We start from the raw sequence: 12,383 nt of genomic DNA, 5'->3' as shown, positions 1-12,383 counted from the left end.
CAAAAAGGACAAAAAAATTGTGTTTGCACAACTTTTTGCCAACAGATTGCTCCTGGATGATTAATGGACATGTGAACTTAGCCTGACTTTGATGTGCTTCCTGGTCATAAATCAACTATGAGGAGCTCAGAAAAAGACAGATAGAGTACCAATCTCATTTTGGACTGTCACAGGTAGCTGACTGACCGATACTCAGATAACTCATTTTGCAGCCAGCAATGGAGAAAGCAACACAGAAGCTATAAAAGGCAAATGATGCAAAAGTTTTAATAAAATCTAATTGCAAATTTTTTTTTAGCCCTAATCCCAAGCATTTAAAAAAAAATTGTCATGAAATGTGGACAACCCCTTTATCATAAAAATTTGCGTCTATTCAATATCTCTGTATAGGAATTTGTACCGCCACCCTGCACAACTATAAAACGCCAAAGAACATCAAATCATGGTATTTCTGCAGTCTAAATTGTACATAGTGGTATGTTTTTCTTTTTTAAATAACTTAAAACACATTTGAATACATGAATACTCTTCATCAAACTTAAATTCAATGTTACCTACTTGAGAAAGTCTAAAAACATCTTTATCCTCTAGTGAATCCATCCTTAGTAAATTGGGAGCCCATAGACTTGCATTGGCGAATTTGATCCATGAAACATTATTATACACTAGTACTTATTTACTGAGCTAGAATTATATGGATTAATTTGTGCCTCAAAAAATGTCTCATGTGTTTTACCACCTTTATGTGTTTTTGGGTTTTTTTGGGGTTTTTTTTACATGTGGCCTAACACAAAAGGGCCTAAATTGTGATCCCTTGAGCCAAAAACTGAACTGAAATTGAGACACAAATTGAAACTGAAACACTGATGAAACAGTGATGAAAAACACTGAAGAAATGCAGATTTTTTTTGTGTTCCAGAAAAATCACAGACATAGGAATGAGGACGAAGTTTGTGCACAAAAGTAACCCAACTAATAGAATGAGAAAACTTAGACCAGATACAGTCTAGATATGATCTAGATTTAGCAAACATGCCCCTCATCTACAATCCCCTCAAGGTAGATAGTTTTTTTATTTCCATAAGTTCAAGACGTATAAAATAGTTATCCATATGTAAACCTAAAAGCATAGTGTTGGTTCATATGGTGGTCACTTTCTAACAAGCCTTTGTGCATAGTAAAGTTAATTACCTTGCTCCAGTTTCCTACTGTCCAGGATGCGCAGGGCCGTAGATGGCAGCGTCGAGCAGGAGCTGGCTTAGTGTTGATATCACATGTACCATTGTCATATTCTTTGCATAAAACTGTACGCCACATTGCACCAAGACCACAGGTGGTGGAGCACTACAAGACAGAGGACATATTGTAATAAAACATTCGATTGTATGATGCACAGACTAAATGTACAGACCATGCAAAATGTCTGCATCGAATCACATAACTATTCATCTATGAATGGCCCTATTTATACAGACAGAAAAGTTCAATTGTAGATTATGTAAGTTTTGACTGAGGTTGAAAGTTTGTTTCCAATCTATTTTTTATTTTTAAATTTCTCCATTAAGTGCAGAGATATTAGTTTGTAAAGTTTAGGTTCTAACTTATGGTAAGATTAATGGTGATTTAGCAGAGATATTTCTCTAGAGGTGTGTACTTTTTCCTCTACATGACGTTGGCCAATCATAAGCAGGAGGTGTCACGCAGGGGAAAAAGAACACGCCCCCAGAGAAAGTAGAAACAGGCTTTATTCTGTGCATGGTCACCTCTGCTCTATTCTTCCTCCCCCCACACTGACTGCTGTGAAGTGTAAGCTGCAAGATGTGTATATAATGACACCTCTAATTTACTCTACACAGTAGATGGCAGCAATAAGATCACAGAGGAGAACAGGGCTCTGTCATTACATGTCTCACAGGACAAAGCCTGTTGTGACATTCTCTTTGTTATCCTCTTTTTTTTCCCCCTGCATGACATTGACCAATGCTAGAGGCCCCAGAAATAAGCTGAAGGCTCCATTAGTTTTGGCATACATTAAATATAATCTAGGATAAAAATAAATGAGCAAATACCCTTTAGTAAGTAAATACATAGTAATAGTACAAGTAAATAATATAGGGTGCTTAGATGATAATATTTGGATAAAAAAAAAAAAGTAAAAGCCATCCATATCAGGGTCCCTAACCAGTGTTTCAGCTCGTTATGTGCCAGCAGGCCTCAAAATACATGGGAGCAGAGCACGACCCAGGCCTGATTCCCATGGAAAACTATATAGACAATATGAACAGCGTAAAAGGGGGAGCCACGCACCTGTATGTACAGAGAACTAAAGCAAAAGTAAAGAAATAAGCCAACACACCTGTTCATACACATTGTACTTTTAACCACAGGAGCCCATTTCTTTGGTTTTGTATAAATTAAAATCTAAACTTTTAAAGCTAATATTTCCACAACAGAGATGGAATGTGAAAAAAAACAAAAAAAACCCCCAAAAACCTAGTTTTTATTCAAATCCGCAGCCACTATTCCATAATGTGGTCTGTTTCATTGCACAAACTGGTGAAAGGTTCCCATCACTGAAGACCTATCAGGCCCCCCAATGCCACCAATTTGCTGCCATTACATTTCGCCGGTATATTCCTTCATTCCAACAAACTGTTTGATTTCCTAAACAAATATTTCTCTGCATAAACAACTTTTAATCTCTGTCTCATCAGATGCAAATTAGCCAAGACCAGTCCACTGGGGAGTCGCTTCACCGTCTTAGTCTTCACTGTTTCCATTATGCACCTGCGTGTTATGTCTTGTCTTCCTGTGCATGCGCAATGAAGGCAAATGCACTGTCCAGAAAGGCATAGTAATAGATAGTAATAGATATAATGTGGACAGTGAAGACGTCAGTCACATCGATTAGGACGTGATTACTGGTAGGAACGTTTGTCTAGAAATTAATAAACCTGTAGAACATCATCTTGGTGGCTTGAGAGCCTTGAGGAAACTGAGTTTCCTTTTAAAGTAATTACAGTAAAACAAGCTTCTGTTCATTCTTGAAAAATAATGTGTAACTTCACCTTTACACAATATTTTTTAGTTTTCTTCATTTTTAAATACTAAAACATTGTGAAACTAGTGCATCAAACTAACGTTCCAAAAGAAACCGCTGACATCTCCGGGACATTAACTTGTTTGTTCTAACCTCAAGTGATTACTGTCTGGGGTTAACATTTTTTAATTACTTAGCAAAGCTTATGTTTATTCTAAGTAAAAGCAGTCACATATGTGGAGTAATGCGGGTCTATACTGGTTAAAGGCCTCTAATTCTAAAGCAAACTACAGAAAACCCCCTTGCTTTCAATTAAAGTGACTCTCCAGTCGAAAAATTACAGGGGTTCAAAGTACATTTTAGAATAATTATAACTTCCACAATAGGATGTATAGAAAAATAATGTTCCTGTACTAAGATAACCTTATACATGTGTCCCTACTATGTATCACGTAATGACTGTGTCCAACCATGCAGAGCTGCTCCAGTTCATGGTCGGCACATACCACAAATCTGGGCTGGGGAAAAGAAGCAGTCAATTTTATAAGTGAGAATACAGACGAAACAGCAGGGGCTTACAGCTGCTGCTTTCATACACAACATATTTCCCTACCCAGGGGCGTATCTGTGAGGGACAGGCGGGGCATTTGGCCCGGGCGTTGCCGAAAGGCGACGCGCTGTTGGACCACCTAATGCAGCAGCCTGAGGTGTCTCTCCGGTGGCTGCATTTAGTGAGAGTCAGCTGTTCTCTGAGCCGGCTGTCAAGCTGACAGCCGACACAGGCAAGATTCTGCGCGCCGGCTCATAGTGATCAATTGTGCTCACATCTTTCAAGCGAGTGTACAATTGAAGCACTGACCATCGACACTTCCCATTCAGGGCAAAGTCACCACAGAGATCAGCTGATCACACTGCTTAGGCCACTTTCTCTGCACCACATAGGCGGCAGACATTTGGTGTGGTAAGTGATTGAGTGGAGCCGAAGACACTGAAGATTTATTGTGATTAGAGAAGGGTGGGGAAGAAATTTGAGTACGCAGTATGTAGAGAGAGGGTGAGGGGAATTTGAGGATATCGTGGTGAGAGACTATGGGAGGGAATTTGAGGAAACAGTATGGGGAGTGAGTGGAGGACATTTGAGGACACAGTGTGGAGAGCAAGGGGGCGGGATGGTGTAGACACAGTATGGTGAGCACGGGGGAATTTGAGGACAGTGTGGGGAGCGATGGGGTAAGTTTGAGGACACAGTCGGGGGAGCAAGAGGGAAAATATATGCAGACACAGTATGAGGAATGGGGGGATGGGGCGGAGGTAGTGAGAAGACAGTATGGGATGAAAATATGTGCACAGGGGGCACAGTATAGAGATTGGGTAGTGTGTTGGGGGTGCAGTATGAAGAGGGGGTAGCATAGAGGGAAGGTGGGAGGCCACAGCAAGGATGGGACAGTATGCTGAGGAGGTGGGAGTGTGATGAGGGAGCACAGTATAGAGACAGGCCATGTAAGGGGACACAGTGTGAGAGAACAGTGTGAAGAGGGGGCTCAGTATGGAGAGGAGAGGGCAGTATGAAGAGCATGTAATATAAGAGAGACAGTGTGTGTGTCAAATTTTGTGCAGGGAACACAATGAGGAGAAGTTATTTATTCAGGGGCACAGTGTAGGGCAAATAATTCTATTCTGGAGTATTATAATTACACTGCCATTTTTAAGGGTATAGTTCCAAGATGTGTGCACAAGACTGGAAGATGGAAGTCTGCAGAGAAGAGCTGTGGATGTGAAAAGTCATCATGGCATCTGGACAAGATGAAGAAAAGAAAGAGCAATTCCAATCAGACAATGTCATCTATAAGGTACATGGATGTAAATGTTTATTTGTGTTACTGGCTAATTATCATCGGTACTGTAGTTTCTGTATGATCCGTATTCAATAGCAACAACTCCCAGAATCTCCTTATCATTGTTAAGGATGTCCTGTAAGTTGTAGGTACATACGAAATCAAATACATATGGGTCTGACCTGACATAACAATTGATGTACCATGTACTGAGGGTGGTTTTTATAATGTATTCCTGTACTGATGGTGGTTCTTATGATGTATTCTTGTACTGATGAGGGTTAAATAAATACTGTGTTTCTGTACTGATGCGGATTCTAGTGATGTATTTCTGTGCTGCTGGTGGTTATTATGCTGAATTTCTGTACCACGTGTGGTTCTGATGATAAATTTCTGTAGTGCTGGTGGTTCTGATGATGATGTTCTGTACTACTTGTGGTTATGAATAGGAATTTCTATACTGCTGGTGGTTCTGGTCATGTATTTCTATACTGATGAGGGTTGTAATATTGTCTGTATTCATTGTGGTACTAGTGATGTGCTTCTGTACTGCTGGTGGTTCTGGTGATGTATTCTTGTGCTGTTATTGGTTCTGATCCTGTTCACATATAACAATCCATAATTTGTAAGATTATACAATGCATGGGTATTTTAATAATGTGTCGTCCTGTCTGACAAGTTAAAGGTTACAATGTTTTATTTTATGTTAGGAGCATTAAAAGGGCTGTCCAAGTTTGTGATAAGTCAGCAACCATTATTCAGACTTCTGAATTCTCACAGCATGCACTGCACACTGTCAGGATTCTCTGCTGCCGGCGGTGTAAGTGGCAGGTCACGAAACCGCAAGCATGCGATTTGCAAACATGTAATCACATGCCGATTAGACATGCGTTGCTTCACTCAATGAAAATAAATTGAGCAAGGCTAGACACGTCTAGTCTGAAATTGGCCAGAAATATACAAATCACATACTTGTGCTCACATAATTGACCACACTTTCCACTGGCAACGGCGAATCCTAAGAGTGTGCTGTGCATGCACTGTAAGAATACAGAAGCCTAAAGTCACCTGGACAAGCCCTTTTAATTATAAACTTAAGCACTGTAGCATGCCCAGTGCTAATGTGGTGCCCCTGACCTGGTCAGGCACCACTGAGTACTGCACCCATGCTGGGACAGTGCTTTCAGGTAATTCCAAAGGCCGGAATAGGGTGTGTACGCACAGACACAAAGCAACCAGGTCTCCCACACCTTAGAGGGGACCCTTGAGCAGACCCAAGAGGGGGCATTCCTCCACATCTCATCTAGGGGTGTAGGGGAGGGGCTGGAAGCTAAGGTGGCAGCGGCGGTAAAGAAAGTAGGAGGAGTTAGCCAGTCTGATAGCAGAAGGCGCGAAAAGAGGGTTGGTGAAGAAGAGACACGCGCTGACACGCTAGTCAGCCCCTGCCCGTGTAGTAGCCGTTAGCGGGGGAGAACGGTTACCAGCAAGTCTGTCAGAAAGACGCTGAGGAAGTCAGCTGGTCGAGTATGGAGACTCCTGGTGACTAGGCACGCACGGGGAACAGGTCCCTAGAGTAGACGTCCATTTATTTGATCTGCTAAACCTGCCGGTGGGGGAACAACAAGTCCCACACCAACCAACTAGATTCCGAGCCTCAACAGCAACGAGGGGGGCCATAAGGAGGATCAAGCAAAGAGCCACCTTCCTTGGTCCACGCTGCCAGCAAATGGTCCAAAAAGGGGAGAAAAGGCAGTAGCGACTTCCCTGGATGAATCCCACGGTACTTCAAGTCAGGGGTTATCCGAAACAAGAAGTGCTAGGAAGGTGAGTAAATGGTTACCCTTAGACCGGTCTAAAGAATACCTGGTTCCTCCTGGTTAATCTCAGCATCGCCCGGGTTCCTCACAGAACATCTGACAGTGAGTAAACAAGTTAAAAGACTGTACGGCCTGAGCCTGAGTTATTTTGGGACCTGTTGTTCCACGCACCCGAGCCCCTGGGGCCAGCCTCACTCATGGGAGGCCATACCATCCGACTGCAGACCCCATCAGCCCCAGACACTTGTTAAACCTGCAGTGGCGGTCACCCATAACCCTGACCACAAACCGTGAGTGGCGTCACTCACGACTCCCATGTAAATAAACCTGACATACCTGTGGGCCAGAGATACCAACGCGTGGAGACCCTGTGGCGTCCCTGAAGGTGGAGTGGAGTCCCTGGGGCGATCGCTGCAGGTGGGCGACACACTAACAGTGTGTAATATACTCACTGTCAAAAGTCAGCTATGGTAGCTAGTGCCAGCAGTCATCACATGGCCACTTCACTCATATCCTATATTCACACTTATGGCCATGTGACAACTAGATTTTTTCCCCTGTTTCTCACAGAAAATTAAGAGAATAAGGAAGATCAGCTCTTAGGCACGTGACTTTAAGTGTGCAAATCGTATATGAATGATTGGTCAGATGAGGGCTACTCAAACCGCTTGAAGGGGGAGCCAAACTGAATTTTTGCCCCAAGTGCTGGAAAAACCGAGATACACCTCTGTCCTACCTTAAACTTGTTTTCCACTACTAATGTAACCCCTTTAATTTATCCTAACTCTCCCTAACTAACACTTTCCTAATATACTTCTGCAGCCTACCCTGCTTCTATAAGCTTATCTCTAACATGCGCCTAATTACCTTTATTATTGTTGTAGCTTTGATCCTTCCAGCTGCAGACCGAAATTGGACCAACTGAGCAGGGTTTGTCACTGACGGGGCAGGCTACCTCCCTGTGAGTGACAGCAGTCTCGGCATGCATGCTCAGATCACACTTCACTCTCCTCACAGCATGCTTTACAGTACGCTGCTTTGATGTGACAAGTGCGATGTGCCGATCATTAGATAGTATAACACATCGCTCGATCTGCACATCGCAGTGCTTGTCACATCAAAGCACCATACTGCAAAGCAAGCTGTGAGGAGAGTGAAGTGTGATCTGAGCATGCGTGCCCAGACTGCTGTCATTCTCTGGAGGCAGTCCCACCCCCACCAGTCATGTGCCCTACTTAGTAGGTCCAATGCTGGTCTCCCGACCTGAAGGATTAAAGTTAATACATCAATAAAGGTATTTACAAGCCTGTTAGAGATAAGCTTACAGAAGCAGAGTAGATCGCAGAAGTACCGTATATTATTAAAGTGTTAGGGAGAGTAGTGTAAATTTCCTTTAAGTAGCAGATTACACTTGCTCATGTGTTACCTTAGCGAGTGCATCTGCTGCTTTCAAGTCTCCTGAGCTCATCATAAATGAAGTCAGTGAGGTAGGAGCTCTGAGCCTCTGACTTCCGCTGAGCCCATATGTTATTCACTTGATTCATGATGAGCTCAAAGGGCTGGAGACATGGAAGAAACACTAAAGGCCACTATACACACAGAGATAAATCTTTGGCAGATCTGTGGTTGCAGTGAAATCATGGACATATTGTTCCATTTTTACACAGCCACAAACCTGGCACTGATTGCCCACAATTTCACTGCAACCACAGATCTGCCGCAGATTTATCTCTGTGTGTAAAGTGGCCTTTACTCTTGTGTTACCTCAGGCAGGGAAATGTGTTACTTCAAAAAGGAGCAGCTATGAGCCCCTTCTGTTTCATCTGTATACTCATTTATCATGAGCGACTTATGGTTCCTCTTCTGCCCAGGAGATGTGGTATGATCAGACCATGTCATTGTACGGTCAGACACGGCCATTACACACTACATAGCAGGGGCACATATATAAGATTGTCTCAGAACAGGAACATGTTTTCCAATATTTCCAATTTTTAAACTTTTTATTCCAAGATCTATTAATTAAAATGCAGATTTTTTTTCGTGGGACAACTCCTTTAAACTTGCCAAGGGTCATGTATAGGAAACAATTTAATCCTCAATCTCCATTTCAAAAATATCCGCTGTCAACTCAGAGATCGCTATAGAGTGCTTTTGCAAAGGGTAAGATATGCCATCTCCCCCTCCACTGTCCATGATAGGACCAGCAACAATACAATGCACAATGTATAGTCAAATTTTCGGTTTCGACTGGAGAGCAGCTTTAAGTTGACAAGACACATTAGATGAATGTCAGCCAAACTTGTGAAAATCTTCAATATCAGCTGACTATTTAAAGCACACCAATCACCAGAATTTTCCTATATAACCTAAAGCCAGTGCTATACTGGCACTATCATGCTGATCATACCTTTAATAGTCAGCTAGGATGTATAGGTTTAAAAAAAACAAGCAAATAAAGTTTTGTAAAATTGCAGCTTGTTGAGTGACAGCAGTTACGGATCAGATAATAACGGGGTGGGTATTCATAGTTATCCCCTCCCCCTATTATTTATGCTAATTCGATTTACTTTTTGACTAGCAGGACCTGTGCTGATGCCATACCCATATGACCAGAAGGGGCAGGGCCTCAGCCAACAGAAAAATGTTCCTTCCTAGTATCAGCTTTATTGGCTGAGGCCTCGCACCTTCTTGCACATGGGTATGGGTAATCTGTAAGGGGATTTCTCAGCTCTCCACCAACAGCAGATGTCGAAAAGTTGAACATATTAGATTTCAACATGTCTGATCCTTTTGATCCTGAAAGTGTCTATTCAAATTACATTAATGTGGACTAAATTCACCAATTTTTATGTACCTGGATGACCCTCTAAGGTCCCCAACCTTTAGCTCGTGAGCCACTTGTGGCTCGCGCGCCAGATGATCACTTTTGTGAGTAGCCCCACACAGAAGAGCATCTCTGAATTGGAGTAAGGTAGGAACCTCTAGATGTTGGTATACTGCCTCAGTGTGATTTCTGTGGAAAAGCTTTGGCTGTCAATATACTGGTAATGGGGGCTCTGGGAGTCACTACTGTGAGGGGGGCGACAGCTGGATGTGGCTCGCGACCCTGTCTCAGAGCTGAATGTGGTTTGCGACCCTCCGTCAGAGCTGGATGTGGTTTGCAACCCTCTTTCAGAGCTGAATGTAGCTTTCATGGTCAGAAAGGTTGGGGACCTCTGCTCTAAGGTATATGGGGGTACTCCAACTTCAGATGATGAGAAAAAAAAAAAAGTCAGATTTTAACATGCCCAATCTTTTTGCTCTGGTGGAGAAAAGCCACCACCTGAGTTATTTGGAAACAGCTTCCTCCCCTCTCACCACTGAAAACTCATACAAGCTCAGGCATGCATGTGTACGGGGGTATCAGAAGAGAAGTCTATGGTAATTTTAATAGAAAACCAGGTAATCAACCTCACAAAGAAACCCTTTTTCATTAGTATTATATCATGCAATTTGTTGCAGACAATGACTCATACATTTGTGATAAAAAGCTTCTTTATAGACATGATTCATACGGTACGTGGGAGATAGATATAGGTTCCCTCTTACTTTTTAGCTTTTATTATTAAAAGTTATAAAATGTAACACAATCCTAAATTTTTTTATGGCATAGACAAACTTTCGGGAGTCATGGAGCCTAAAGAAGCCACCGTGAATGGTAAACTAACCATTTGAGTGTTTCGCTAGGGCTAATGGCCAGTGGATGCCCACAGCTCTAATCAGTTACAGCACTCCTCAAAGAAATTTCAAAGCTGTCTCTTTAAGGCATCCCCTTAGAATATATCCTAAATGCATGATCTTACCGAATATAAAGAATACCCAGAATCCAGCTGCACTTAGGGGTATCATAGGGGTAACTGCAAAAGTGGGAGGCATTGTCCATTATGCTCTACTCTTTACAACACTGTTCGTTAACTTAACCCAAGTGTTGAGTTAGAAATTGGCCCGTGACTGTACTGCCTGGTGGTCCGATCACTTTTAGTCAGCACCTAGCATTACTTCTTGATTTAGTGCTAATTATGTGGGATTGGTAAACTCATCAACAGAGCTATATATAATAACGGTTAGACAGGACAATGACTTAGGAAATAAGTCTTTCTATCTTGCAACTTTCTTTTTTTGGGATTCTGATATATTATCTACTAAAATATAAAATCTTACCTCACTCCAGTTTCCAACTTCCCAGTAACTTCTCACCAGTTTGTCACCTCCATGTGATAAGGAGAGATTGTATTGAGGTGTGACCGAATCTCTTGTGACTTCCTCCTTGAGAGGAGGATAAGTGTTTCCTCCATGATAATGGTTTGGAATGCGTGTCGTGGCAGACGTCAGGATGTCTATTAGGAATGAGGTTGTCATCTTGGGTGTAGGTGAAGTAACTTGTGGACCATTAGAGGTTATGTAGTCGTATTTTTCACGCAGAGCAGATTTTATAGTAGGTACAAGATCAACAGAACTTGGCTGTGAAGAGGTCGAGGAATATTCTGAATCATTTAGTAGAGGTGTAGTAAATAAGACACTAGGCCGAGGATAATTTACAACAGTGCTTCTCTCTTGTTTAGATGGCAGATCTGGTTTTGCAAGTTCATCTTTCACTATTTGGTTTGTAACTGTATCCAACTCTTTTGTGGTGGCTGGATTTTGTGAAGTTTTGTAAAGTGAGTCTGGAAAAGAAGTAGAAGTATAGTGTGCTTTCCTTTGAGTAGTATCTAAAACTAAAAAGTGCGATGACGACATTGAGGAATCTTTTTCTGGTACAACTGTAGGTTTTAGTGTATGAAGACGAGGTAGAGTTGAATGAATAAAACTGTGGGTGAAGCTTTTGGCCATGGTCTGTGTCGAAGGAGAAGTTTCAGCTGTTGGCACAGACTGATCTTGATGTCTTGAACCATCATTGGTATATATTTCATGATCATTAGATGTGGGAGTGTATTGTTCAATCAAGAAGGTTTCTTTCATAACTGTAGGTGTTCCACCAGGTATATTTACATCCGTTTGTTCTTCTACTAAAATAGCAGGCTGTGCTGATATCTTCCAACTCTCACTTGATATTGTTGGGTTTTCCGTGGACTGGATATTTTCAGTACCCTGTTCTTCATTTCCAATTCCCTGATGAGAGACATGTGTTGGAAGGTATTCTGGCTCTAATTCTTCACCACCATTAAAATGATTGTCTTCTACGGGTCCATACGTCAAGTCCTCGTGAAAATTAATAAAGTTGTAATCATAATAGAAGTCATCAACAAATGTCCCCCCAACTTTTCCCTGATTGCCATCTCTGACATTAGAAAAGTCTCCTTCAGAGATAGAGTTATCTTCCAATGAATGCTGGTTGCCATTAGAAGATCTTGGTAGACCTGGAAAAATTTCATTAAAAATTTCTTTGCTGGATCCTCCACTTCCAGTCCAGTCAACCGGGTTAAAAACAGGAATACAAAATGGCATCACACAGACTCGCTTGCTGATAGGGCGCTCTGAGGGATCACAGGCACCATCTTCAAGGTCATTTTCACAATACACATCTCGATACTGGAACCCATCTCCACATGAAACCGAGCACTAGGTAACAAAAAAGGAAACACCATAGATACCTTTTATTTAACTCCTTTATTTTGTTGTACTTTGGCCATTTTCAAAAAAGTGCCGACT

The 12,383-nt window shown here is 42.0% G+C and overlaps 1 protein-coding gene across 2 annotated transcripts in view; it reads right to left on the bottom strand.

The window, feature by feature from the left end:
- The window catches only part of ADAMTS7 (ADAM metallopeptidase with thrombospondin type 1 motif 7), a 180,598-nt gene that overhangs the window by 55,297 nt on the left and 112,918 nt on the right, over positions 1 to 12,383 (bottom strand). For both annotated transcript variants that reach the window (XM_075346093.1, XM_075346094.1), the window contains exons 19-20: positions 10,896 to 12,293; positions 1,192 to 1,344 (exon numbers count right to left, since the gene is read on the bottom strand). In XM_075346093.1, coding sequence (XP_075202208.1) covers positions 1,192 to 1,344; positions 10,896 to 12,293 — 1,551 coding nt within the window. The remainder of the gene's footprint in view (positions 1 to 1,191; positions 1,345 to 10,895; positions 12,294 to 12,383) is intronic.

Source organism: Anomaloglossus baeobatrachus, chromosome 4 (genome assembly GCF_048569485.1).
Source record: "Anomaloglossus baeobatrachus isolate aAnoBae1 chromosome 4, aAnoBae1.hap1, whole genome shotgun sequence".
In the NCBI taxonomy this organism is placed as follows: Eukaryota; Metazoa; Chordata; class Amphibia; order Anura; family Aromobatidae; genus Anomaloglossus; species Anomaloglossus baeobatrachus.
Note: the sequence above shows the minus strand (reverse complement) of the source record. Positions and strands in the feature narration are given on the sequence as shown.